Genomic DNA, 24,387 nt, shown 5'->3' with positions numbered 1-24,387 from the left:
ACGGAGGCCCTCCGCACTGCTAAAGCTAACTCTCTCTCCTCTGCTCTCATCCTTCTAGACCTATCGGCTGCCTTCGATACTGTGAACCATCAGATCCTCCTCTCCACCCTCTCCGAGTTGGGCATCTCCGGCGCGGCCCACGCTTGGATTGCGTCCTACCTGACAGGTCGCTCCTACCAGGTGGCGTGGCGAGAATCCGTCTCCTCACCACGCGCTCTCACCACTGGCGTCCCCCAGGGCTCTGTTCTAGGCCCTCTCCTATTCTCGCTATACACCAAGTCACTTGGCTCTGTCATAACCTCACATGGTCTCTCCTATCATTGCTATGCAGACGACACACAATTAATCTTCTCCTTTCCCCCTTCTGATGACCAGGTGGCGAAACGCATCTCTGCATGTCTGGCAGACATATCAGTGTGGATGACGGATCACCACCTCAAGCTGAACTTCGGCAAGACGGAGCTGCTCTTCCTCCCGGGGAAGGACTGCCCATTCCATGATCTCGCCATCACGGTTGACAACTCCATTGTGTCCTCCTCCCAGAGCGCTAAGAACCTTGGCGTGATCCTGGACAACACCCTGTCGTTCTCAACTAACATCAAGGCGGTGGCCCGTTCTTGTAGGTTCATGCTCTACAACATCCGCAGAGTACGACCCTGCCTCACACAGGAAGCAGTGCAGGTCCTAATCCAGGCACTTGTCATCTCCCGTCTGGATTACTGCAACTCGCTGTTGGCTGGGCTCCCTGCCTGTGCCATTAAACCCCTACAACTCATCCAGAACGCCGCAGCCCGTCTGGTGTTCAACCTTCCCAAGTTCTCTCACGTCACCCCGCTCCTCCGCTCTCTCCACTGGCTTCCAGTTGAAGCTCGCATCCGCTACAAGACCATGGTGCTTGCCTACGGAGCTGTGAGGGGAACGGCACCTCAGTACCTCCAGGCTCTGATCAGGCCCTACACCCAAACAAGGGCACTGCGTTCATCCACCTCTGGCCTGCTCGCCTCCCTACCACTGAGGAAGTACAGTTCCCGCGCAGCCCAGTCAAAACTGTTCGCTGCTCTGGCCCCCCAATGGTGGAACAAACTCCCTCACGATGCCAGGACAGCGGAGTCAATCACCACCTTCCGGAGACACCTGAAACCCCACCTCTTTCAGGAATACCTAGGATAGGATAAAGTAATCCTTCTCACCCCCCCTTAAAAGATTTAGATGCACTATTGTAAAGTGGCTGTTCCACTGGATGTCTTAAGGTGAACGCACCAATTTGTAAGTCGCTCTGGATAAGAGCGTCTGCTAAATGACTTAAATGTAATGTAAATGTAATGATGGCAGTCATGGGATCTTCACAAATCGTTTTGACATTTGCTTCATCATAATAATTATTTGACAACATTTGCTTACACTATGAACAGTTTTGATGGAGGAAGCTACAGTGCATGTTTTTGTTCCGAAGCCTTTCTCTTCACTGGTTGCTTGTGTTCATCCGCTAACAATCCTGTTCAAATTAGCAGTCACTCAGGGTATTTCACAAGATGCTGTTGAAGTATTGATAAGACAGTGCTATACTAAATATGCGAGTACATTAGTATTTACCAGTAGTTGAACATTCCTGTTTCCCTCTGATGTGCCTAGGTCAAGCTTTCAGCTTGATCGTGTCATATAATAGATTACATAACAATCATAATGACTAGTAAGAAGAGTGATCATTGAACAGACACCGCAGGCAGTGGGCGTTCCGGGATTTGAATGAGTCAGACGTGACTCTCATTTTACCCCTGTTTCCCGGTGATGTCACGATACTGGCCCGCGTTAGTGAAACCATCGGAATGCGACAACATTGATCTTAGAGGTTTACAGTTCTACTTGAGAAGTTATTCATAAGTCGTTTTATCATAAACGTACATTTTAGGTAAATACGGCGTGTGCACTAAAAGCAGCTACCTATTTGAAACGCTACGGAAATAACTTCTTGATCTCACTTTGGAGTCTTCTCACAGAGCGAGGCTGCCTGGGTTCTTTTTTTTCCTTGTTTGTTCTCATGCGTGATCGTGAAATGGTATCAGGTGGATTGTATCGCGTTGGATAGACATTCTGGTGAGTAAATCAAAGGCAGTTTTACTGTCGTTAATCATTGTTTTCATAGTCATGCTTACGTCAAAATATCGAATATAATTTAACCTAATAAACTTCTCACGGTCGAGAGGCATATCTAGACTGCAAAATGTATATTTGTATTTCTGAGGTCAACTCACTCTTAAGATTAGCCTCAAATCAACTTGAAACACGTTATTATAGCGGTCAAATCCAACACTAGACATTAATCTACACATAATCTTTACCACCAGCATGTGGAATTCTGGTACTATTCTAGTGCTGTTTCACATGTAAACAACTGTCAAAGTGATAAGAAACAACGGGATTACACTCATGAAATTGAGGGAGGTAGGCTACACCCTGAAGTAACGATACGTTTTCTCTTTTGGTCGTGTTTTTACAAGCGATAGCCTAAGTACATGTTTGACACTAAAGAAAGCATAACAAGGTAATGAAACCAATGGTGTAGTAGTTATTTAGTTGGATCTGATACTGTCAGTATAGTCACTGCTTGTATCCCACGTGCTTGTGGATGGGAGTCTTTATCTTAATTCCTACATTTACTGTAATTTCTCACAGACCTATCCTCGTTTTGTTTTGCTGCAAATTGCACCCCAACACCAGGCTTGGTAAACAACAGATAGGCAAGACCTGATAAGAAGCACTCTGGCTGGAATCGGGGGTCGGCTCCAAGGTCACACTTTGCACTGCACTTCCTAAATCAGGGAATCTCAGTTGGAGGGTTGAATTCTGTTAGTTAGCATTTCTGACTCATCACTGGGCAGTAGGCTAAACTTCAAATGAAAGGGTGCGACAGTGGAGCACGCCCACAAAGCTACATCATGATAATTTGACAATGATGATTGCTACAGGCAGAGGGATGCAGGACAAGGCGAGACTAATCCCTGATGATGTGACCTAATTTTGTGTCACCTCTGAACCCGGTATAGTGTCCGCAATGACACAACCTACTGCATTTGCATTCAGAAGGGAACATTGAATTCAGAAGGGAACACTGAACATTGCAGATAGACATGCAATGAATATAGTTGACATGATTAAGTTTCATGTCAAAGGCATGTGTTGTACTATACAATATAGGTGTGTACTCTTACTATATTTGACATGCGTGCATTTGGAATAGTGATTAGCAATGACTCATACAGTGTCTCTTTAAAAAGCCTTCCTGGAAATAAGTCAACACCTAAATCTATTTTTGGTTTTGAGATGTTTACATGTCCTTTAACCTTCGAGTGAAGTCCTTGTAAAATGGTATGCGAGGTATGCCTAAATGGGACAGAGGAAAACCATTTTGAGTTAGCAGAATAAGGCAATTGACGACTAGACGTTCCGTTGTCCGGATCTGTGTGGTGACCGTGCAGTCTGAATGATGAGGGGCTTACCTTCTGAATGGCCGCCTCGTCAGTCATGCCTTACGGTTTATCCTCCTCCAGAGGGGGGCTGCCCTGAGCACAATTGTTTTGATGTTAACTACTTTGACTGAGAGCCCCACATTAACCCATCACAGAGCTCAAATGAGGTGTTTTGCGTTGCTACAGCACAGAGTTGACACCCATGGCTGAGTCTGGTGGACCACCCCTTGTGCTTGGACAGACACTAGCTCTTTGGCCATGACCCATCTGGGTCTACGCTCCCCCTGAAGTGCCTTTCTTACTGCTCACCGGTGCGTAATAGTATGCTAATGTGAGAGACTCCATAAACGGGATAGTGTGTCGTGAACGTCAACTTTTTTCCCTTCACTGCGTGGGTGGTTGCAGCTCTACTCTCTTCATACACAGAGGGAAATGATCAATGAATGGTAGTTATATAAGCTAGGCTTTATGACCGCTTTACTGACAGACGGGAAGAAGAAAATGGAGATGATAAATCGGCACAGTTATAGTTGAAAATGTGTGCTTCTGTTGGTCTCCCAGGGGCATCTTATTTTCTGTACTGAAACCGTCTGTCTAGTCTTGAGTGCATGGACACTTGTCTCTTTCTTCCCCTGCTACCTGCTTCGTAGGGGGAAGTGTACAACACGGAAGAGAGAGGTCTGTGTTCTGGGGGAGCTGCGTCACTCTCAGCTGGGCCTCACCTGTTCAAACCTGTCTCACCGGTGCACTGCCTGCAGCCTGAAATCCACCATGTGGTTTGTGGTGCTTTCCGCTTTCATTCAGTCACTTATCCTAAGCCTATGCCATGTTAATGCTGTTTTCATGACACCCAAGTTGTCAAGCAAATCATAATGCAACTCAATTCTGTCAGTCTCTCTGACTCCCGAGTTATTGAATATCAGTTTGGACGTGTTTTTGTCATCTCAGCAGTTGCTGATGGCCAAAAAAAAAAAAATTCTGACATTGAATAATAATTTTCCCTTGGCTGTGTTGAACTATTTCCCCCTTCGTTGCTTGGCTCCACTAAGGCAGGGTTTCAGAGGAGCGACCGAATGCTTCAGCAAACCACTTTACAAGTCTGTCAGCAAGATTCAGTTATGTGGGGCTCTGTGGTTGCTGCTCAGTATGTTTCCCATTCAGTCAGTTTTTGTAACTCGGAAGCCTGCCGCACAAATGTGTTGGTGGAAGCAACTGACAACAGAAGTCAGCCCGCCACAAGGACTCGTAAGAGCCCGAAGAGCCAAGTAAAGCCCCACCCCGGCCAAACCCTCCCCTAACCCGGACAACGCTGGGCCAATTGTGCGCCGCCCTATGGGACCCCCGATCTCGGCCGGTTGTGCTACAGCCTGAGATCGAACCCGGATCTGCGATACAGTACCTTAGATCGCTGCGTCACTCGGGAGGCCCCTCTAGCAGTTTTTCAAAGCAAATAAATCATCTAGCAGCTGCCTCTAGCAGCCCCTCTAGCAGTTTTTCAAAGCAAATAAATCATCTAGCAGCCAACTTCCTTAGTAGCAGCTGCATTATTTCTTACATTTGGTTTAGTCATCATGCTGACTTGGTCGTTCAACTCTGACCATCAATGGTGGCTTTTAAATAGTTAATGGAAGGCCCATGTTGACCTCATCTCTGGCCCTTTGTACAGGTTTGTGCAGATGGGTGGATGATCCCATTACACTTCAAACACTCACAGAGTGAGTTCTGCTTTATGGGCCAGTCAGGCGGTATCCCTCAGCCCCTCACCAAGCACCCCTTCCCTGCAGCTTGGGTGGGTCTAGGACCGTGGGCACGAACTGGCAGTATAGCGCAGGCAGGCAGCCCAGTGTTTGGATTCAGGGAGAGCTGCCTCTCTATCTAAAGCAAGAGAAGGAATCCAGAATGTTTGAGCGTAGAGAAATAAAGCTAGAGGGAAAATGTGCTTGTGAAGGAAAGGGGAAGTCATTTTTCTGGGGGCCTTGGCTCACCTCTGAGTAATACTTACCTGACTAATAAATGTTTTGGCTCTGAAGAAAGTGGCTGCTACTTGTATAAGGTATTTGTCTTTATGGGAGATGTCCCTACAAATTATACTTCTGTCAACTTGTCAAAGTTACATACGTGTTTGTGTACTCTCTATCTCTCTGTGCATTTGCCAAAGGATATTTACTGTGGGATTTTGTCAGTCTACATGAAAAGGTTTTCAGCTCTATAGTCTGAAGTGTGTCTATGTGGCCACATGACAGATCAAGTTTTGATGCGTTAGCCTCTCCGCTCTATTGAAAAGGAACAGGACTTCCTTGGTATTATCATTTGTTATCATCATGAACTGCTGATGTGTTTAACACTGTTCCAAAGTCATTCCTGGTGTGTATTCTTTTGGAAACAAACGGAAGCTAACAGACTGTAGCGGGAAGGGAGCAACCTGCAGTTGTCAAATAAGAAACTTGTTTTTTTTAGTTGCAAACCGTTTTTTCCTTGCAAAATGTTTTGTTAGTTTTCCACGCTGTGCACTAATGAATACACTCCTGTTCTCCTCTCTGTGTTCCAGGTCTGATGCCCAGCTGCCGCCATGTTCACTAAGAAGAAGAAGCCCCGCGTCCAGATCTCGGCGCCCTCCAACTTCGAGCACCGCGTGCACACAGACTTTGACGAGCAGGAACAGAAGTTTGTGGGGCTGCCGCGGCAATGGCAGTCTCTGATCGAGGACACGGCCAAGAGGCCCAAGCCCTTCATCGACGTCACCGTCATCACCACGGTGGAGCCCCGCAAGGTCAGGGGTCATCAAAATGGGATGTGGGAGGAAAGGGGCGTGTCACAAACAGGAAGTGATATTTTCACTGTTGCATTCTCTGTTGAGTTGTAATTTGAGAGAATGCCAGGGTAAAAAGCTGTGATGGGCCATGCACTCGAAGATGTCACATGACTCTTACTTCATTTTCAATGTTTTTTTAAAGTTATTTTCACTTGATCGGGGATGGCGTACACAGACGTTTCGTCTTTGTTGCCTTCAGTGTGTATGTAGGCCATGGGAAAGGGCACAGAACTGTAGCGGTCTCAGCTTACTGTACGTCAGATTTGGATCACAGTCTGAATCCACAGAACCTAAACAGTAAACATGATTGTCTTCTTTCCTGAACAATAAACGCAGCGAAGGCAAAAGACATCACTGAAAATAGAATCTGCCAGTCATCATATCTCTTTTTTAGAATGAAGCTGTGACAGTCCAGGAAGTCTCTCTTGTCCTGACTGGTCTGATCTCAACTCGTCCTTACTTGGTATCTCTGCCTCTCCCTCCTGTAGACCATAGTGCGGGGTAGTAAGATCGCTGTGGACGGCTCGCTGACATGGCTGCTGGATGAGTTTGACACCATGTCGGTGACCCGCTCCAACTCCCTGAGGCGAGGCAGCCCCCCTATCCAGCCCCGCAGAGACTCCGGATCTTCGGGTGGAGGAGGCCATGAGAACGGGGACCTGGCCCACCGGCCACACCACCCAGATCACTATGGAGACATCAGAGACAGGTACAGTGTCGTCAGTAGGGGCCCACGGGGTATTCAGATCTCGGCTGTAAAATGGCTCTGAAGAAATGTTTCCACCACTCCAGAGAGATGCAACCTGTTTACCTTTTCTCTGTTGCACTAGGGAGCAGCCCAGGCCGGACCAGTTAGCTGGTGGAGACCCCGGCAGCCCCAGCGGGTACCCCGCTCTCAGCGAGAGGACGGCAGGCCACAGCAGCAGCCCCGGGGCCAGGAACCAAGCAGCAGGCACCGAGAGAGGGAGCGTCCTGGCCCACCCCCTCCCCCGCCAAAGCCCAGAGACACGGACCCACGGGACCACCACGACCAAGTAGTCCGCAGGGACGGGCCCAGCGACCAGAGGCCTAAGTCCAGCTACACGGGCAGGGACGGCAGCCCCCAGTCGCCCCGGGATAAGAGGCCTCTCTCGGGGCCCAACATCCGTATACCTAACCTGCCTGTCACAGAGGGGGTGATAAAGACAGCACAACAGACCAGCAGGCCATTCAACACCTACCCCCGCGCTGACAGTGAAGGAGGAAGGAGCCCCACCAGCCAGGTACTGAAAGGCTGCTAGGAGAACACCAGACATGGGGAGATATGGAAACCAGTGCCGCTAATGTTCTATCGCATGTCTTTAACAGACCTCTGACATAAGTGTTGATCATACAGTGTCATTTCCTCTCCCTTCTAGGAGCTGAAGCCAGCCAGACCACACGAAGCACCGCCACACAACGGTCCTTCTAGTGCCTCCAGCCGAGACGGGGGAAAAGCACCGCAGAAGGGCCAGCTACGAGGAGACCCCTACCACTCCTCCCACCCTGTCCTGGGCCCTGAGCCCCCCCACAGCCACCAGCAGCAGAAGGCTCCCGTTCCCCGCCCCCCGGCCCCTGCCCTACCACCACAGCAGGCCCTCTCGCCCCAGAGGGAGCCCCAGCGGGTGTCCCATGAGCAGTTCCGCGCCGCGCTGCAGATGGTGGTGGATCCGGGTGACCCGCGCACCTACCTGGACCACTACATCAAGATCGGAGAGGGCTCCACCGGCATTGTGTGCATTGCCACCATCAAGAGCACCGGCAAATTGGTGGCTGTCAAGAAGATGGACCTGCGCAAGCAGCAGCGCCGGGAGCTGCTATTCAATGAGGTGGGGTTTTAGGGCCTGTATTGACTTGAACAGAATGCAATTGAGATGAAGGTCTTTAAGATTTTTGATGTTCAGGGAATACAGTATAATGGATTTGTAAGCTATTAGTTGTGTGATCCATAATCTTTTATAGTGGCTATTACAGAGTTTTGCTAATGTTTGAAAGATTTGTCCTGCATGGAGGGTGCGGTTCATGCATATCTTTGCAGTGGTGTAATGAGTGATGTCATGTGCCATGTAATCGCCCACGGTCTCCTTAGTAACGCTGGTTCCTGTGCTCTTCAGGTGGTGATCATGCGGGACTATCACCATGACAACGTGGTGGAGATGTACAACAGCTACCTGGTGGGAGATGAACTCTGGGTCGTCATGGAGTTCCTGGAGGGAGGGGCTCTGACTGACATTGTCACACACACCAGGTGCGTGTCTGTTGATCTGCGGTTTAGTGCTATCTGGCATCCTTGGGATTTCCATAGCCTACACCCTAAGTATCTGAAATTTTAACTTCAATGAGGTGATATCAGAGTTGGATGTAACAAGGATCTCGGATAGCAATGACCGTTGATCTGCTGCTCTGACAACTGACCAGCAGGACTAGGTAGGGCTGCCCACCCTTTTCCTGGAACTATACCGTCCTGTAGGTTTTCAGTCCAACCCTAACCTAACATACGTGACTCAGCTAGTTAAGGTCTTAGTGAGCAGAATCAGGTGTGTTAAATAGATTTGGACTGAACCTACAGGACGGTAAGATCTCCAGGAAGGGCCATGGGCAGCCCTGGGCTATGGTGATTAGAATTAAGATGTCTGTGTTTCATACTAGTCATATAGTGTTCAACTGCTCATATCGTAGCTGTTTTTACAGTACAAGCAATGGTAAGGGCTCCCAAGTGGCGCAGCGGTCTAAGGCACTGCATCACAACCGGCCATATCACAACTGCTGTGACTGGGAGTCCCATAGGACAGCGCACAATTGGCCCAGCGTCGTCCGGGTTTGGCCAGTGTAGGCCGTCATTGTAAATAAGAATTTGCTCTTAACTGGCTTGCCTAGTTAAGTAAAAATAACCACTAAAGTTTTTTGTTTAGTTATTTGTTTCACCACTAGGTGGTAGTGTCGCATGGCTACACTCTCATGTCACTGCAATGCAACCTGTGGTGTGAGATGTTATTTCTCTGTCAGCTCTGAGTGCTAATGACCTGTGTGTGTGTGTCCAGGATGAATGAGGAGCAGATAGCCACAGTGTGCCTGTCTGTGCTGAAGGCTCTGTCAGTGCTGCACACCCAGGGCGTCATCCACAGGGACATCAAGAGTGACTCCATCTTGCTCACCCACGACGGCAGAGTATGTACACCTGACTTCAGAGGTTAAAGTTCTGTGACTGCATTGGATTTCCTTCATATATGGGGGCCGGGCCATGTGTGTTCTGTTAAATATATTCCCAAATAAGTTTCTTCTCAAATATTTAATTTTCTCTGTTAAGCTGTGTGCACTGAACTGACATTCTTTAATAGTGTTTAAAGTGCAGCGCTCAACTCCGACGGCGCTGTGTAGCCTATTGTAGTGGCTGGCAAAGTCATTCAAAGGCTCTACTTTATCACTCCGGATGGAACTTTCCACGGCTACTATTTTCCAATGTAATATTGTAATTAAAACAAAATACAACAACCCCATAGTAGAACAGTTACCTAGTCGTCTTGATGTTACGTGTTCTATGCCAGATACTATATTCCCCTCGAGGCACATTCAAGTTGTGAAAGCCGTAGGAGGGAAACCTATTCTGACAAGCAGTCAATGCACAGCAATTCTTAATGCAATTGCGGAAAACACTTTTGAAATCAGTTTTGGCCAAATGTATTCTGAAGGCAGTTCTGGCCTTTTTTAAATGTTATACTTTTTATTTTTTGAAAGAGTGGGATCCCGGTTTTACATTGCTCCCACTTGTATTTCTCTACTTGCGCGTGGCATAGTTTTACATTGTTCCCACTTGTATTTCTCTACTTGCGCGTGGCATAGTTTTACATTGTTCCCACTTGTATTTCTCTACTTGCGCGTGGCATAGTTTTACATTGTTCCCACTTGTATTTCTCTACTTGCGCGTGGCATAGTTTTACATTGTTCCCACCTGTATTTCTCTACTTGCGCGTGGCATAGTTTTACATTGTTCCCACCTGTATTTCTCTACTTGCGCGTGGCATAGTTTTACAAATGCAGCTTTACGCTTAGTTTCAAGCCTGGTTCAGGGGCAGCTGTGCAACAGACCACTTAAATGGGCATAGTCATCTTACAAGGGCCATGACACTGTAATGGTGAATTTTAATGTATATATATTTATAATAATAATTAATAACAATCAGGATGTTGTGTCCAATAGGGTGAATGCAGAAGGACAAACTCAATGCTTCAGCCTACGTGCATTTTATAGCCACTATGCTTCATCAGTTGGGCTACAGGTGATAATGCTTATTGCTAATAGCACATCTGATAATATAGACCATGCATAGGTTATATGGACATGGTCCAATATGTTAAAATAACTAACATTCTTACCAATATGTTATTGGGTCCATTTATGGAAATTATATTTCAGCTGGTGTCCGCGTCATGTTTTCATTAATTTTGGAGTAGAATGTCCTTTCAAAAAGTCACCATAACTGAGCTTCTCTGTCCTTCTACATAAAAATTGAATTGGTCAAACATGATGGTCATGACTTTCTTACATGAAAGAAGGGAGGTTAACTTGGCCCCAGACGATCTGAGATCCGATGTAAGTTTCAGTCATGGTTTTGTTCTTTTTGACCTCAACCCTACATCACCACCTCCCTCATAGACAATTATAAGACTGGAGTATGTACACATCACTCACCCCAACCCTGCTTCATACACAATGATATTATAATTGTCCCATAGCAAAAAAGAAAATGCGAAATAGACTGACCTCTATGGTCCTTGAAGAACCTGCTGTATGATATAAAATATTGTGTGATATAGGCCTAGCTTTGGAAAATACTCATGTGACTGAGTGACAAAAGAAGGCTCTGTGTGTCCAACAGAATGTCTGTTTTGTTTCTTTGCCATGATATTACTTCCGAGTATTGGGATTACTGGTATCGTGACAACCCTCCCCATACCGCCCAGTCATAACAGACTATCTCGTTTACATATCGGAATGATATGAAACCAGCTGTGAAAATGAAGATATGGGAAAGAGGAACTTGTTGCAGTCATGTTTCTTCCCAAAGTATTGTAATATACAGTATGAGAGGTAATGGAGGGCTTGAAGCTCACGCTGTTAATTTAGTTCTTACTTTACCCGACAACAGTTTGTAGATGATACAACAGTTTCTTTGATCTTTTATTGAGCCCAAGTGTCAACCTGAAGTCACTTGTAGCTGTCATGGTTGGCATGCTAAGGGTTGTGCTTAGCTCTTATTGTGGTTGACCCAAGGGGAAGTGTAGTCAGTTACCCTCAGCTGATTCTCGGCAGAAGTGTGTGTGTGTGTGTGCTTACATGCGTGTGTTTGTGTGTATTCACATTTCCCCTTACCAATTCAAAGCATGCTTTAGTCAGTGAGCACTGTTCTTCAGAGGTCACCATTGGCAGACAGGATATTCATCCACCCAGGCATTGCAAAGGTTTTCTCAGAGAACTGTGGGATGTGTTCTACTGTGATGTGTAATACTGTAAAGCAGCACATTGCTAGATAGAGGATTATTTGTGGTACGCTAAGAGTTCAGCCTGTCAATCTATAACACATAACATCCATGTCAGCTGAAAAGTCTTTCATTTAGTCATTTGTAAAGATAGCAGTATTTTTAGAATGCCTGTGTTTTTCCCCAGTAAATAATGAATTAAAAGCTCTGACCCTTTCCGCTATTCCCCCCCGCCCAGGTGAAGCTGTCAGACTTTGGCTTCTGCGCCCAGGTGTCTAAAGAGGTCCAGCGGCGCAAGTCCCTGGTGGGCACACCCTACTGGATGGCCCCAGAGCTCATCTCACGACTGCCCTATGGGCCTGAGGTAATGTCCAGTTAGTTGTGTCTGTGTGCATGCATTATAATTCAAAACTATCGCTGATCACTGTGTGTATACAATATTTTACTCCGTAGGTGGACATCTGGTCCTTGGGGGTGATGGTGATCGAGATGGTGGACGGAGAGCCCCCCTATTTCAATGAGCCCCCCCTCAAAGCTATGAAGATGATCCGTGACAACCTACCACCCAAACTCAAGAACTTACACAAGGTACTAGGCACACTAGAAAGAGCCTCTCTCACACAAGGCCCTGTTATTCAACATTTTTGAAATTGATAGTCATCCTTTGTTATTTTTCCCAGGTTTCTCCTCTTCTCAAGGGCTTCCTGGACAAATTGTTGGTGCGAGACCCCACCCAGAGGGCCTCAGCCAATGAGCTACTCAAGCACCCCTTCCTGAGCAAGGCTGGCCCGCCCTCCTGCATTGTGCCTCTCATGAGGCAGAACCGCATGAGATGAGAGCGAGCGGAGTCCTCTCCCCCACTAAGGAGTAGTGTCACATGGACCCTCAACTCCCCAAGCTCACACCTCGGACTCACACTGTTCTGGAGCGAGGAGGTTGGGGGGAGCAGAGTAACACTGCCCAGCTCATATTAGCATTTTTACTGGTCAAGCTTCTTTTTTTCTTTTCTTTTTTTAAGAACCTTTTGAAATGAAAAGGATCTCTTTCCCGTTTCCTGTGGGAGAAAAGATTTTGACACTACAAGGAAGTATAGCTTGAGCGGTTTGGTGCAGAATGAGGCTTGGAAAGTGCTGCCTGCTGGGGTGACTCACAAAAAAACACTGTTAGCATCCTAGCTGAATGGTCTGAACCATGCTTCCACACTACAGGCCTTCCTCACGACATGGCCCAGACTCAACTCTATTCCAATAGACAGGACATCAGAAAAGACTACTGAAGGAGGACTATGCTTTTCTCTTACCACATGATGCATTGAAGTATTTTTTTAAATGAAAGTAAACACTTGGTTCCTGTTACAAACACTAAGCAAAGGTAGACACTGGAGTTGTGTTTTAGATTATTTTCTTTATTTTTCTTGTAAGTATGATGAACATAGATATATCCGCTTTGTTTTCTCTATTTTGTGATTATTTTTTAGGGGGTTACAGTGAGATTTGAAGCACTGTTCTGAGATAGAAGCTGCACGCCTGGTTGATTCCAATATATCATATAGTTTTTTAAATTATTTTTTATTACAAGATAATTAATTTCTTTTAATATACCTGTGTTTAATAGAATATCATGATAAAGTGAACATCAAGGCAGAGTTTCAGCTGTTTCTTTCTAAAGGCTTATTTGTACTTTAGGAATTTAGCCATGTAGTTTGTGCTCCCTGTAACCCCTCGATCTGCTGCTGTAGACTTCAGCTGTTAGTTTATAGTAGTGACCACTAGGTCAACGGAAGGACCACCCTTATGAAAGCCCTCCCACACATACACACCTGTATATACAGAAAGTACATTTTTTTAATGTCATTTTCCCTAATGATTCATTTCTTAAACGCCCAACCTGGCCAGTCTGGACAATGGTTCTGGACTATGTGAATGTGAGTGCTGAGCCACAAACTGGTTCTGTGTTTAAAGATGGAATCTGCAGTAGGGGGAAACAGTCACACCGGCTGCCCCACCACCGTTATTTTTTTGTTGCCGAGCTGAGGAGCGTTGCGCAGCATGGGGGGGGGGTATTAATATCGCAAATGGACGTGACTGTTTCACCATTTTGGATAAGGATCCCATCTTAATTAGAACAGGAAACGGACACACAAGGTGAAAATTCGTGCTTGGCTAAATGAAGTGTGCAACAGCTGCTAGAACTGAAGTCTTGTCCATAATGTAGCAATGACAGGAACTGTATGGCAGAAAACAGACTGAAATCGTAAACACTCACCACAATCTCACCCACACACACTTCATGCAGGGCCATACGAAAGTCTATGTGGGTGGAATCACGAATCCAGACATTAAAACGGAATTTAATAATATTACAACATTTATTGAACTTTGGTAGGAAATCAAACTAAATGTAATTGAAAATGTATTATTTAGCCAAGATTATCATAAGACATAAACAAATTGCATCCGTGATTTGTATTTTCCTTCAACTTTCAGAAGCAAAGGCATGGTAATGCCCCTATCTGAGTGCACGTTTGTCTACCACTTCGTGTAGCCGTTAGCAATGATGCTAATAATCACCGTCTTCTGGTAGATGGGAAGGCTTTCTAAAAAATGTTTTTTTAAATTGTTCAGCATACTGCAATCACACGTTACAGAAACACAGATAACCAAACAAGTCTCTTGGCTGGTGCAAACTACAGGCAAAAATATAAATGTCTTTGATTTTTCACAGACCTCGAAAGTGATCTCCTGATGTGGTTTAAGCATTGTGGTGGACTTAGAACATCAAATGCTGCTGTTTTTCTATTTAAAACGTGTGATCTTTTTGTTGTTGAGAGCGAACACATGAAAAAACGGAGGAAACCTGGAAAAACTTGGGCAAAAAAATTTAACAGGTTTTAAAGGGCTCTATTCATCGTTAGTCCTCGTTTTTCTCTGAGCTTTCCCCTCCAATTCTAGAGTAGTAAGACGACGTCGCATATGTACGTACATTCACCATAGAGAGCATCCAAAGACCACGAGGCCTTAGTGCACAGCAAAGAGTAGCCAATGTGTCTGTTACGAGTTTCAGTGAGGATATCGGAACAGACTCCATAAGTAGACACTAACACTACATTGTGAAGTACTGTTAATTAGATGCGTCAGAGGTTACTGTACGGTTTTAACATTCTGTCAATATTCCATATTTCCATAAGACAAGTGGACGTCTGTTAAAAGTGACATGATGATTGGCAAGCCTGAGTAAGATGTGATCCGTCTGTGTTCCATGTGTAAAAAATAAAATGTTCTTCCAGTTTAGTTTTGCAAAACTGAGTGAAGAGATGGGCTGAAAGAATGACAATCAAAGTTAGTAATTCACTGTCTGCATTTTCAACAATATTCTGAACTGATCACTTTTCATTGCTCACAAAGTTTTGTAACTGTAATTGTGCAGCATTTTGATAAACAAATTTTCTAAACAAATCATGTTTTGATACTTATTAAATCCATCTTTGCATACTGTATATTTCTAAATCGCTTAACTAATCATTACCGTGAACTGATGGCACACTGGTATTTTGTGTTTTATATAATATACTGTAATGATGAATGCCAACAAAAAAAAGACGGATCATTCCTCAAACTACAGAATTGAATCATCTCATTAACCCGTCAACTACAGTTTTCAGTGGCTGGTATGAAACCAATCGCGTACATTCCGCAGTTGGTATTTGACATTCCTGTAGCTTCTACTTAATGTAATGCCTGTCAAGGTTAGAACCGCTTAACTTGTTTTTTTTTCACGGTTATTTTGTGTGTTAATGCCTTAACGTTCAGAAAAGTAACACGATCAATATGATTCCCTTCTTTGTCATTTTTGTTCATTGCAAATGTACATGATGATTTTACAAATCTTCAGGAGTCTGTAGTGTCTCAGAGTAAACTCATTATCGTTGGTTTGTGTTTGTTGAGAGGATTCTCAAATTCAAATTAGGAGCTGTGACACCTACTGACTGGCCTACTAATATATTGGTGTGAATTTCTCCAACTTGTTTGTATGATTATTTTTCACACTTTCTTGTATGCTAAATCATTTAGGCATCAGTATTGTAAAGTTTGTGATGGTTGACCGTTTTTTCTTGATTCCCAACCCACCCCTGGATTTTTGCATTTTTGCTGGTTATTGTAAAAACAACTAATTTTAAATATTTTTGGCAAATACAGTTTTTCTAAAATGTAATGTTTTTTGTGATGCCCTATCATTTGTGTATTGTGTGACCATTTGAGGATGTCAACCATTTCAAAAGTTGTGTTACAGCAATAGCCTTAGTCTCAGATGGTACACATCATCTTGGGCTCCCAGTGGTGCAGCGGTCAGGCACTGCATCTCGGTGCAAGAGGCGTCACTACAGTCCCTGGTTCAGGTCCAGGCTGAATCACATCCGGCTGTGATTGGGAGTCCCATAGTGCGGTGCACAATTGGCCCAGCGTCGTCCAGGTTTGGCCGTGGTAGGTCGTCATTGTAAATGAGAATTTGTTCTTAAATGACTTGCCTCGTAAAATAAAGGTTAACTAAAAAGACTTGGCCTGTGGTTATGTGAGGATGATTATGATGGTGTTGATGATTGATAACATTTGTCTTTGATTTATGGTTTTAAATCGTCACACATTAAATGGTATGGGCTGGAGCCCAGCTAATAAGTTCGTTAGTTATATTGTGTCTTAGGTACGGCCAGACGTTTGTCTATTTTCATATTTATCAACCTGATACATTGGAGAAATATTTTAAGGTAAAATATTACACAATACAATATGTATATCTGGAAGGAACTAAATTATGTTGCATTGGCGCACTATATTCTTAGCACTTCCGTCTGGTCCTTCTGTCAGATGTGATTCAGTATCATCTGGCCTTGCCACTATAGACTTGTTTTGTTCACTTCACTCATTTTAGCAGGCGACCACGGTGGAGACAGTGTTGTAAACAGAGGACTTGTGAAAAGCGTGGTCCAAAAACAATGACCGCTCATTATACTGCGGTGAACTGAATGTTAAATTTCCACAGTTCTGCGAAATTTAGCTCGAATTTACTGAATATGACAAGGTCCAGCGGACGCCTGCTAAGGGTGGGGTTTGTGTGAAGACGCACTGTATACAGTGGTGGAGTTCGTTTTGCATGGCCGGGCGGAGAGTTCGCTTAAGGACCAATGGAATGGCCTAAAATGAGGCAACTCCAACCCACCCTGCAAAACTAACTCGATCAATGTCACCAATGCGCGTAGTCGGGACTGGAGCCTGTGATAAGTCTCTCTGTTCCTGTCAAGAACACAGCTGAGCGATGACTCAGTTGTCAGCGGCTGTGAAATAGATCCAGTTGTTGCTATATGCCCCATTAATCTGGAGGAGAATTAAACAAATTAGATATTGATCTCGAGCGGATCGTATATCAAACAGACGGGGAAGTATTGATTTATACCATCTTGGACTAGTCCTTGAACGGAATATTCCTATATCTAGATTCTACAGGTGAGTAGCCTTATTGGTAAGAGGTTATCTTTAGCCAAGTATTTTTTTGAACTTGCATAAAGATACATGTAACCCCAATAATAGAACATGTGATATGTAGGATATGACTAGCCTGTAGAACAGAGTGTTGATGTAGGCTGTAGGAATATCTTGTTTAATTAGTGGAAATTGAGTTTAGTCGGCTAAAGAAAATTGCGATTTTTAATTAGACTGGCTTGATATATTAGCATTCTGGATATGATATAAATGCGTCAGCTTTGGCATTTGTACTTATTTGGGGATGTCTGGTGATTTCTGGGTATGCACCTGTGCATTCAGCTCCGTTGCGCGTTTATGTTCAGCGAGCGCTGGTAGGCTATTTATTCGGTTTGTCATGAACGTACCACAAACACTAGCCTTATTTCTATTAGCCTTATTTCTATGATTAACACAATAGACTTTGCTTATCATATTCTGCCGTAGTCTACAAGGTCCTTCCTTATAATTTGTGCCTGGATGTGTTTTGATAGGACGCATAAAATGACCATTGATACTATTTCCTCACTTCCATGACAACACAAAGACATAGGTAGTGTGAGTCATATTATAATTGATCACTTGCCTATTCCTCTTGGATGAGTGGGATGGCATGAAAAGTGTTAGTGTGTCAATGCCATCCATGTATGACACTTACAGAAACAGGGATGCAGCTGAGTAGTTTGACAATCAGAGCAGAAAGTGCGAAGTACCACATAGCAGAAGTCATTAAACCCATGGGTTATTTAAGCAATAAGTCACAAGGGGGTGTGGTATATGGCCAATTTACCATGGCTAAGGGCCGTTCCTAGTCACGACGCAACATGGAGTATATTGGCCATATATCACAAACCTCCGAGGTGCCTTATTGCTATTATAAACTGGTTACCAACGTAATAAAAAAATACATGTTTTGTCATACCCGTGGTATGTGGTCTCATATACCACAGCTGTCGGCTAATCAGCATTCAGGGCTCGAACCATCCGGTTTATAATACTGATTATAAACTGGGTGGTTCAAGCCCCGAATGCTGTTTGGGTGAAAGCCGTGGTATATCGGACGGTATACCATGGGTATGACAAAACATTTGTTTTTACTCTGCCTTGCGTAGTGCTTATTAAGAACAGCCCTTAGCCGTGGTTTATTGGCCATATACTACACCCCCTCTGGCCTTGTTGCTTAACTAACTAACCTATCAAACATGGGAATCATTACAGGCACACAGAAGACAAACAGTTACCAAATCCGTTCAGAGGAGAAAAACATGTTTATTTTTTACTAGATCTGTTGATGACAACTTATTGTCTCTACATTAGTAAATGTATTGATAGATGTTTTATTACATTTCATTTTATAGTGTTGCGTTTTAAAGTAATGCTTTATAATGGAACTGGAGCAATTTATAATGGCATACTTCACAGCTTATTCATGAACAGAAGTCATGTTTTAATAAGATGGTGAGTAAGATGCCACCCACCTACATTGTGGTCACAGCTCACTGCCTGATAGAAACAGGTGTAGGATATTAATGTGATCACTCTGTTGCAGGAGAACCTTCCAGCAATGCAGGAAATTTAAAATGTCTAGTGTGTTTGAGGTTTAATAAAGCTTCGGAAATGTGTAATTAACGTTTAGACATTTCAGACTGGATTTTCCCTTATGAAAATTTTATCAACCCCTACAAAAATGTAAATGAATTATAATCCACATAATAATTCACATTTCCTGTTGCTGCAGGATTATTTTCTTGCTGTAGCAAACTGGCTCAATTTAAGATCCTACACCTGCAGGCTATGTGAGAACGGTACACATGGTGTTGGCAGGGACCTCCCCTGCTGTTCCAGAGTTGACTTGCACCCCCGATATGAAAGCGCTCCGAAACCCGCCATGGGATTTGTGTTTGTGCCATACCTGTGTGTCAAGTTCAGTGCTAAGAGAGGAAATATGGGCCAGGTGAAGAACAAAAACACTACCAGTCATATAAGTAATGTTGATAAATGTCTGGTGTTGAACAATAACCCAAGTTTAGTTCCAGTTTCTGGAAATTAAAGGGTACAGGGTTGGGGAATGATTCACTCATTCAGGGTCAGGCTGTGGGTGTTTATGGTAGCTGAAGCTGTGAACCACTAACAAAGCTGCCTTTGTTAGTGCAAAAGGGGAGGCTTTCCAAGTGCATGATTAGATATTTGTCGATATTTTGCAACTGTGTGTGTGCACATGCGTACATGCTTGTTTGTGTGCATATGTATGTGCGTGACTATCTGCAGGGCACTGAGTTCTCTGTTTATTGCACCTGCAGGAAGGCTGTTTTGATGTCTGCGCAGCGGGAGTCTCTATGGCTGTGTGGACACATCACTCTGGGCTACGGGCTCTTTCTCCTGGTCGCCCTTCCAGACCTCACCACAGGTACCCGTCTCCCTCCTCAACCACCCACCCTAACCACCCACAACTGCCCACTCAGGTCATCACCTTTGCTAGGCATCCAAGTTGCACCACCATGTACTTGTTGAAACAGTCACCACTGCACCCAAAAGCTGTAATCCATCTGTAAGAGCTAACTATATAGCTATCTGGACATACAACCTGCATCATGCTGCAATGATACTTAGCCCTCTCCCCAGACCTGCAAGACTCCTCCTCCCAGACTCCACCTGTCTTACCCCATTCATATGACCGTATCTATTAAAACACTCTACCTAAAGCTTTTTTCCTCTTCAACCTGAATCACAGATCTTTGAGATACAATAAGTGCCGGTTCGATTCAACAACAAGGTCTAACAACTAAACTGTATGCCTCATCCGCAGGCAGGCAAGGGAACTGCAGCCACCCACTGGTGCCAGAACACGGGGGCTTCCGCTGCGAGCCCTCCCCCTGCCGAGGCTTCCCCCAGAAGAGCTTGATCTACTACTTCTGTGAGCCCGGCTACACCATCCCAAAAGAGGTGCACAGCTCGTGCTGCCGCCACGGCAAATGGATCCCGAGCGTGCCCACCTGTCTGTCCACAGCAGGTGAGTCACCACGGCCGTGTGGGAGGAGGGGTAATCCTTTGCTCCTAGTGTAATGGACTAGAGCAGGGATGGGCAACTTTGATGGGGGTGGGGGCAACAATAAATCTGAACTCATCATGAGGCGGCTCGCGGGTGTGTGTACCCATGAGGCGACTCGCGGGTCTGTGTACCCATGAGGCGGCTCGCGGGTCTGTGTACCCATGAGGCGGCTCGCGGGTCTGTGTACCCATGAGGCGGCTCGCGGGTCTGTGTACCCATGAGGCGGCTCGCGGGTCTGTGTACCCATGAGGCGGCTCGCGGGTCTGTGTACCCACATCCATACCCACATATGCAATCAGAGCCCCACTTTGCGAGCAAAACATTTTAGTGGCAGCAGAGAGAAAACATTGATGTTTTATTGTTCCTCTCTTGCAATTTTGCCATGGGGCGTAGATAAAATGTTGCAGTTTTAAAGACAATTTGCTGCAATTCTACATGTTTTGCCATGGGGCGGAGGGAAGATTTTTCAATTTTAGAAAAAAAAATGACACAAGTCAATTTCTTGCAATTCTACTCATTTTGCCATGGGACGGAGAGAGAAATAGTTTTTAATATGATATCTGAGTGAGAGTGACGAACAAAATCAATGGGGGTCCCCTGGTCAGTATTAGACCATGATTACTATATGTTTAGCTAGCTGGCTGCCATACTAATTTACCAATCTAAAAAATATCACTCAATGGGCTAATTGAGTGACTGTCAGTGACTGACATAACAAGAGAAAAACTGCTGATGCACACAACCAAATTTCGAAATTGCAGCTTATTTATTTTTGGAAATGGATCCGCGGGCCTACAAAAGGAGGCCGCCAGTTGCCCATCCCTGGTCTAGCGCATGTGTGTGTGGAGTATGTCCATGAGTGACTGATATGAGATAAGTGTTAGGTAAACTACAGTCAGGTCAAAGGTTGCAGTGTGATTTAAGGTAGGTTCTGTACTCAATCACTCACCGCCTTTGTAAATGCATTAACCCAGACACCTAACAATTACTTTGGCTGATTCCGGGTTGGCTATATGCATGCATGGAGGTTATGGGTTGATGATTTAAATGTTACATGGCTTTCTTCCACATAGTCATCTCATAAGCTGATTAATAGCAATGCTATGACCACCCTCCTTCATTCATCCTCTTACTGCAGGGATGGATAACTCCAGTTCTCGAGGGCCTGATTGGCGTCACACTTTTTCTCCATCCCTAGCAAACACAGCTGATTAATCAAATTGCATTCTAAACTGAAGATCATGATTAGGTGATTGTTGGAGTCAGGCGTGTTAGCTGGGACTGGGGCAAAACTGTGACACCAATCAGGCCCTCGAGGATTGGGCAATTCCAGTCATGTCTTATTGGATGTGGAAGAGGCAAGTGGAAGCATACACTCTATACCACTCTTTGACTGTTGTGCTATAGTTTCAATGGCCTTGAGTATAGCCCTACATGAGCTTTGAGTGTCACTAGAGCTGAGCAGTGTGTTAGGCTGGTTAACAGGATGGTGTGTGGCCTGTTAAGTGCTAAGATTTGATTGTCGTAACTTTCTGGCACCAACCCCGTAGTTCCACACAAGAGGTCAATGACCTACTTGGTGAGATGCAAAAGCCGACATAGCAGATTCTTAACATGCTACTTTAGAGCCTTTTGCTTCCTCTTTCGGCCTGTGCTGCATCGAGGCAGGAAACCAGCATCAAGAAACGGGAAGTGAGCAAAGTCACCAAACTAACCAGTCTCTTTCCTCTGCCATATTAAACCTCACGGAAATGTAATGCGTCATGGATATAGAAAACCACACCTGCAGATGCATGACTGACTCCCTTTGAGATACCCTGTTTTATGCTGTCCATATGTGTATCAGTAGTGTTTCCCCTAAATGATGTGTGTACTTCCTGAATGTATTTGTTGAGTGTGTTGTAGCTCTGGTCCAGGGCGACAGTGTGTGTTCAGGGGGGTTAGTGAGTGCACACACTAACGCCCTGGACCACAGCTAAGTGTGTTGTAGGTAGTTGATGGGTGTGTGTGTTGATTGTTTGTGTTGTGTTTTCTTTCAGACAGACATGTTAACTATGAGGACCAGGTGGCCCACTCACTCCCTAGCGTTGCCACGACGGCGGTGGGCGTGTCCATATTCCTTCTCACCACCACGGCCTGCTTGGTGATCAAGTCCCGCCTTTTTCCCTGTCACTCACACAGGTAAGCACATGTGACTGGCTCTTATCCCTGTCACTCACACAGCTATATTCATACGACTGGATCCTCTATAGCGGTGTTGTCACTACTAACCCTGGTCCTGGAGCATTAGTGTATGTAGGTTTTGTTCCAGCCCAGGACTAACACACCTGATTCAGCTAACCAAGGTCTTGATGATTGGTTGAATCAGGTGTGTTGCTCTGTAGGGTGGTTACAGCGCTGTAGTGGCTTTGTACAGTAGAGGCTTGGAAATGCATCACATCCTGTAATGAAAGCATCTTTATAATCTGATGAGTGAAAGTTGAAAGACTGTGGAGGAGGAGGAGGAGGAAGAAGGAAATTCAGTGGTTTGATAGTCATCTTATCATCGATGCTGGGTGCTTCATAGCTGTAGTGTCAGTTAGATTGTAGGTAAATCCACCCACTGTATGAGTGCTGTCTGTGAAGTTATCTGATCATCTCTCTACTGTTGTTCAGCAGGCGCTCCTCTGACCAGATGGATCTGATGGTGGATGGCCTGCCTGTGTCTCTGCCCACCTATGAGGAGGCTGTCTATGGGAGCTGGGGGCAACACCTGCCCCCCTGCAGAGGGCCCACCCAGCTCCTATTGGCCCAGGAGGCTCCAGGTCCATCATTAGCTCACAACCAATCAGATTCCAGTAACCTTATCCCTCAATCCAATCAAAGCCCCGAGATCCTTCCGCCCCCTTACGAGGAGATCCAATCCCGTCCCAGAGAGAGTCAGAGTGAGGTGGACGTGCGGGCCATACAAGTTGCACTTCCCGATGACAAGGACATTTGAGTGACTGGCGTATTTATGTTACCCACCAATGATGTACTGACTTGTAAAATCATGTGCTCAGGCACTTGCAGGTGGGGCAAAAAAAGTATTTAGTCAGCCACCAATTGTGCAAGTTCTCCCACTTAAAAAGATGAGAGAGGCCTGCAATTTTCATCATATGTACACTTCAACTTTGACAGACAAAATTAGAAAAAAAATCCAGAAAATCACATTGTAGGATTTTTTATGAATTTATTTGCAAATTATGGTGGAAAATAAGTATTTGGTCACCTACAAACAAGCAAGATTTCTGGCTCTCACAGACCTGTAACTTCTTCTTTAAGAGAGTCCTCTTGTCCTCCACTCGTTACCTGTATTAATGGCACACCTTGCACAATTGGTGGCTGACTAAATACTTTTTAGCCCCACTGTATATGGATTCAAGCCTACCAGCATGGATCGACTTTCTTTTCAGGTTTCAACCTTATACATAGCACACCAGTTCTGATTGGCTGTTGGTAATGTTATGAGACGTTTCCTGCCATGGAGACATGGTTTATATCCCATCAGTGATGGGACCTGAGCCTCGTTTGTTGAGGTGACTTTGGTAATGATATTACTGTTACATCACAGGGACCTGCGTGTCCTTTTTGTTGGTTTATGATTTGCGATGATGGCAGAGTTGTAGCGTTGATATAGAAACCAGCAGACCGACCCTGTTCCCGCCTTGCACCTCTCCCCTATCTGCTTTGAATTACTGACCAGAATTTGGGGAGGGTTTGGGGTAGAAACCCACAGGATGTACTTATTTGTTATAGACATTGAATGTAGTTGTTTCTCTTTTTCTTTTCAATAGAAAAAAATGTAATGGATGTATGTAATGTAACATTTACATAATATTGCAATTATTGCATTGCACAGAAGATTAAACGTCAACATTGTTTCTAATTGTAAAACCTCTTGGCCTTACTCAGTTATGGTGCTCTCTAGGAAGAATTAGTCAAAGGAAAGTAGATCGCATGGTTGATCAGAGACACAGTCTGCACTCAAATGGCACTCGATTACCTATAAAGTGCCCTACTTTTGACCAG

General features: G+C 44.9%; 2 protein-coding genes across 3 annotated transcripts; both read left to right on the top strand.

Moving 5' to 3' along the window:
* The first annotated feature begins 1,768 nt into the window (after window positions 1-1,768).
* LOC115141664 (serine/threonine-protein kinase PAK 4-like) lies at window positions 1,769-16,328 on the top strand. The gene is given in 11 exon segments (XM_029680741.2): window positions 1,769-2,094; window positions 6,016-6,237; window positions 6,768-6,988; window positions 7,110-7,147; window positions 7,150-7,541; window positions 7,677-8,126; window positions 8,412-8,545; window positions 9,339-9,465; window positions 12,014-12,139; window positions 12,229-12,363; window positions 12,456-16,328. Coding segments are annotated over 10 exon segments (1,980 nt in total). The 5' UTR covers window positions 1,769-2,094; window positions 6,016-6,036; the 3' UTR covers window positions 12,612-16,328.
* Window positions 16,329-17,018: 690 nt separating this feature from the next.
* LOC115141666 (sushi domain-containing protein 6-like) lies at window positions 17,019-24,252 on the top strand. 2 transcript variants are annotated; one of them, XM_029680745.2, is made up of 5 exons: window positions 17,019-17,273; window positions 19,589-19,695; window positions 20,095-20,298; window positions 22,377-22,518; window positions 22,996-24,252. In XM_029680745.2, exons 2-5 carry the CDS (start codon window positions 19,602-19,604, stop codon window positions 23,315-23,317), a joined length of 762 nt encoding a protein of 253 aa, XP_029536605.1. In that variant the 5' UTR covers window positions 17,019-17,273; window positions 19,589-19,601; the 3' UTR covers window positions 23,318-24,252. The 2 variants fall into 2 exon arrangements, with proteins under 2 accessions (XP_029536605.1, XP_029536604.1); XM_029680744.2 differs by having other exon boundaries at window positions 22,993-24,252.
* Window positions 24,253-24,387: the final 135 nt, after the last annotated feature.

This window comes from Oncorhynchus nerka, linkage group LG14 (genome assembly GCF_034236695.1).
Source record: "Oncorhynchus nerka isolate Pitt River linkage group LG14, Oner_Uvic_2.0, whole genome shotgun sequence".
Classification (NCBI taxonomy): Eukaryota; Metazoa; Chordata; class Actinopteri; order Salmoniformes; family Salmonidae; genus Oncorhynchus; species Oncorhynchus nerka.
This window is presented reverse-complemented; position numbering and strand designations above follow the sequence as displayed.

What these genes read in the sequence shown, in the direction of transcription:
- LOC115141666 (XM_029680744.2), top strand. Translation starts at nt 19,602, where the DNA reads ATGTCTGCGCAGCGGGAGTCTCTATGGCTGTGTGGACACATCACTCTG. An exon ending in CACCTGTCTGTCCACAGCAG is followed by an intron (nt 20,299 to 22,376) that starts GTGAGTCACCAC and finishes GTTTTCTTTCAG; the next exon opens with ACAGACATGTTAACTATGAG. An exon ending in TTTCCCTGTCACTCACACAG is followed by an intron (nt 22,519 to 22,992) that starts GTAAGCACATGT and finishes ACTGTTGTTCAG; the next exon opens with CAGGCGCTCCTCTGACCAGA.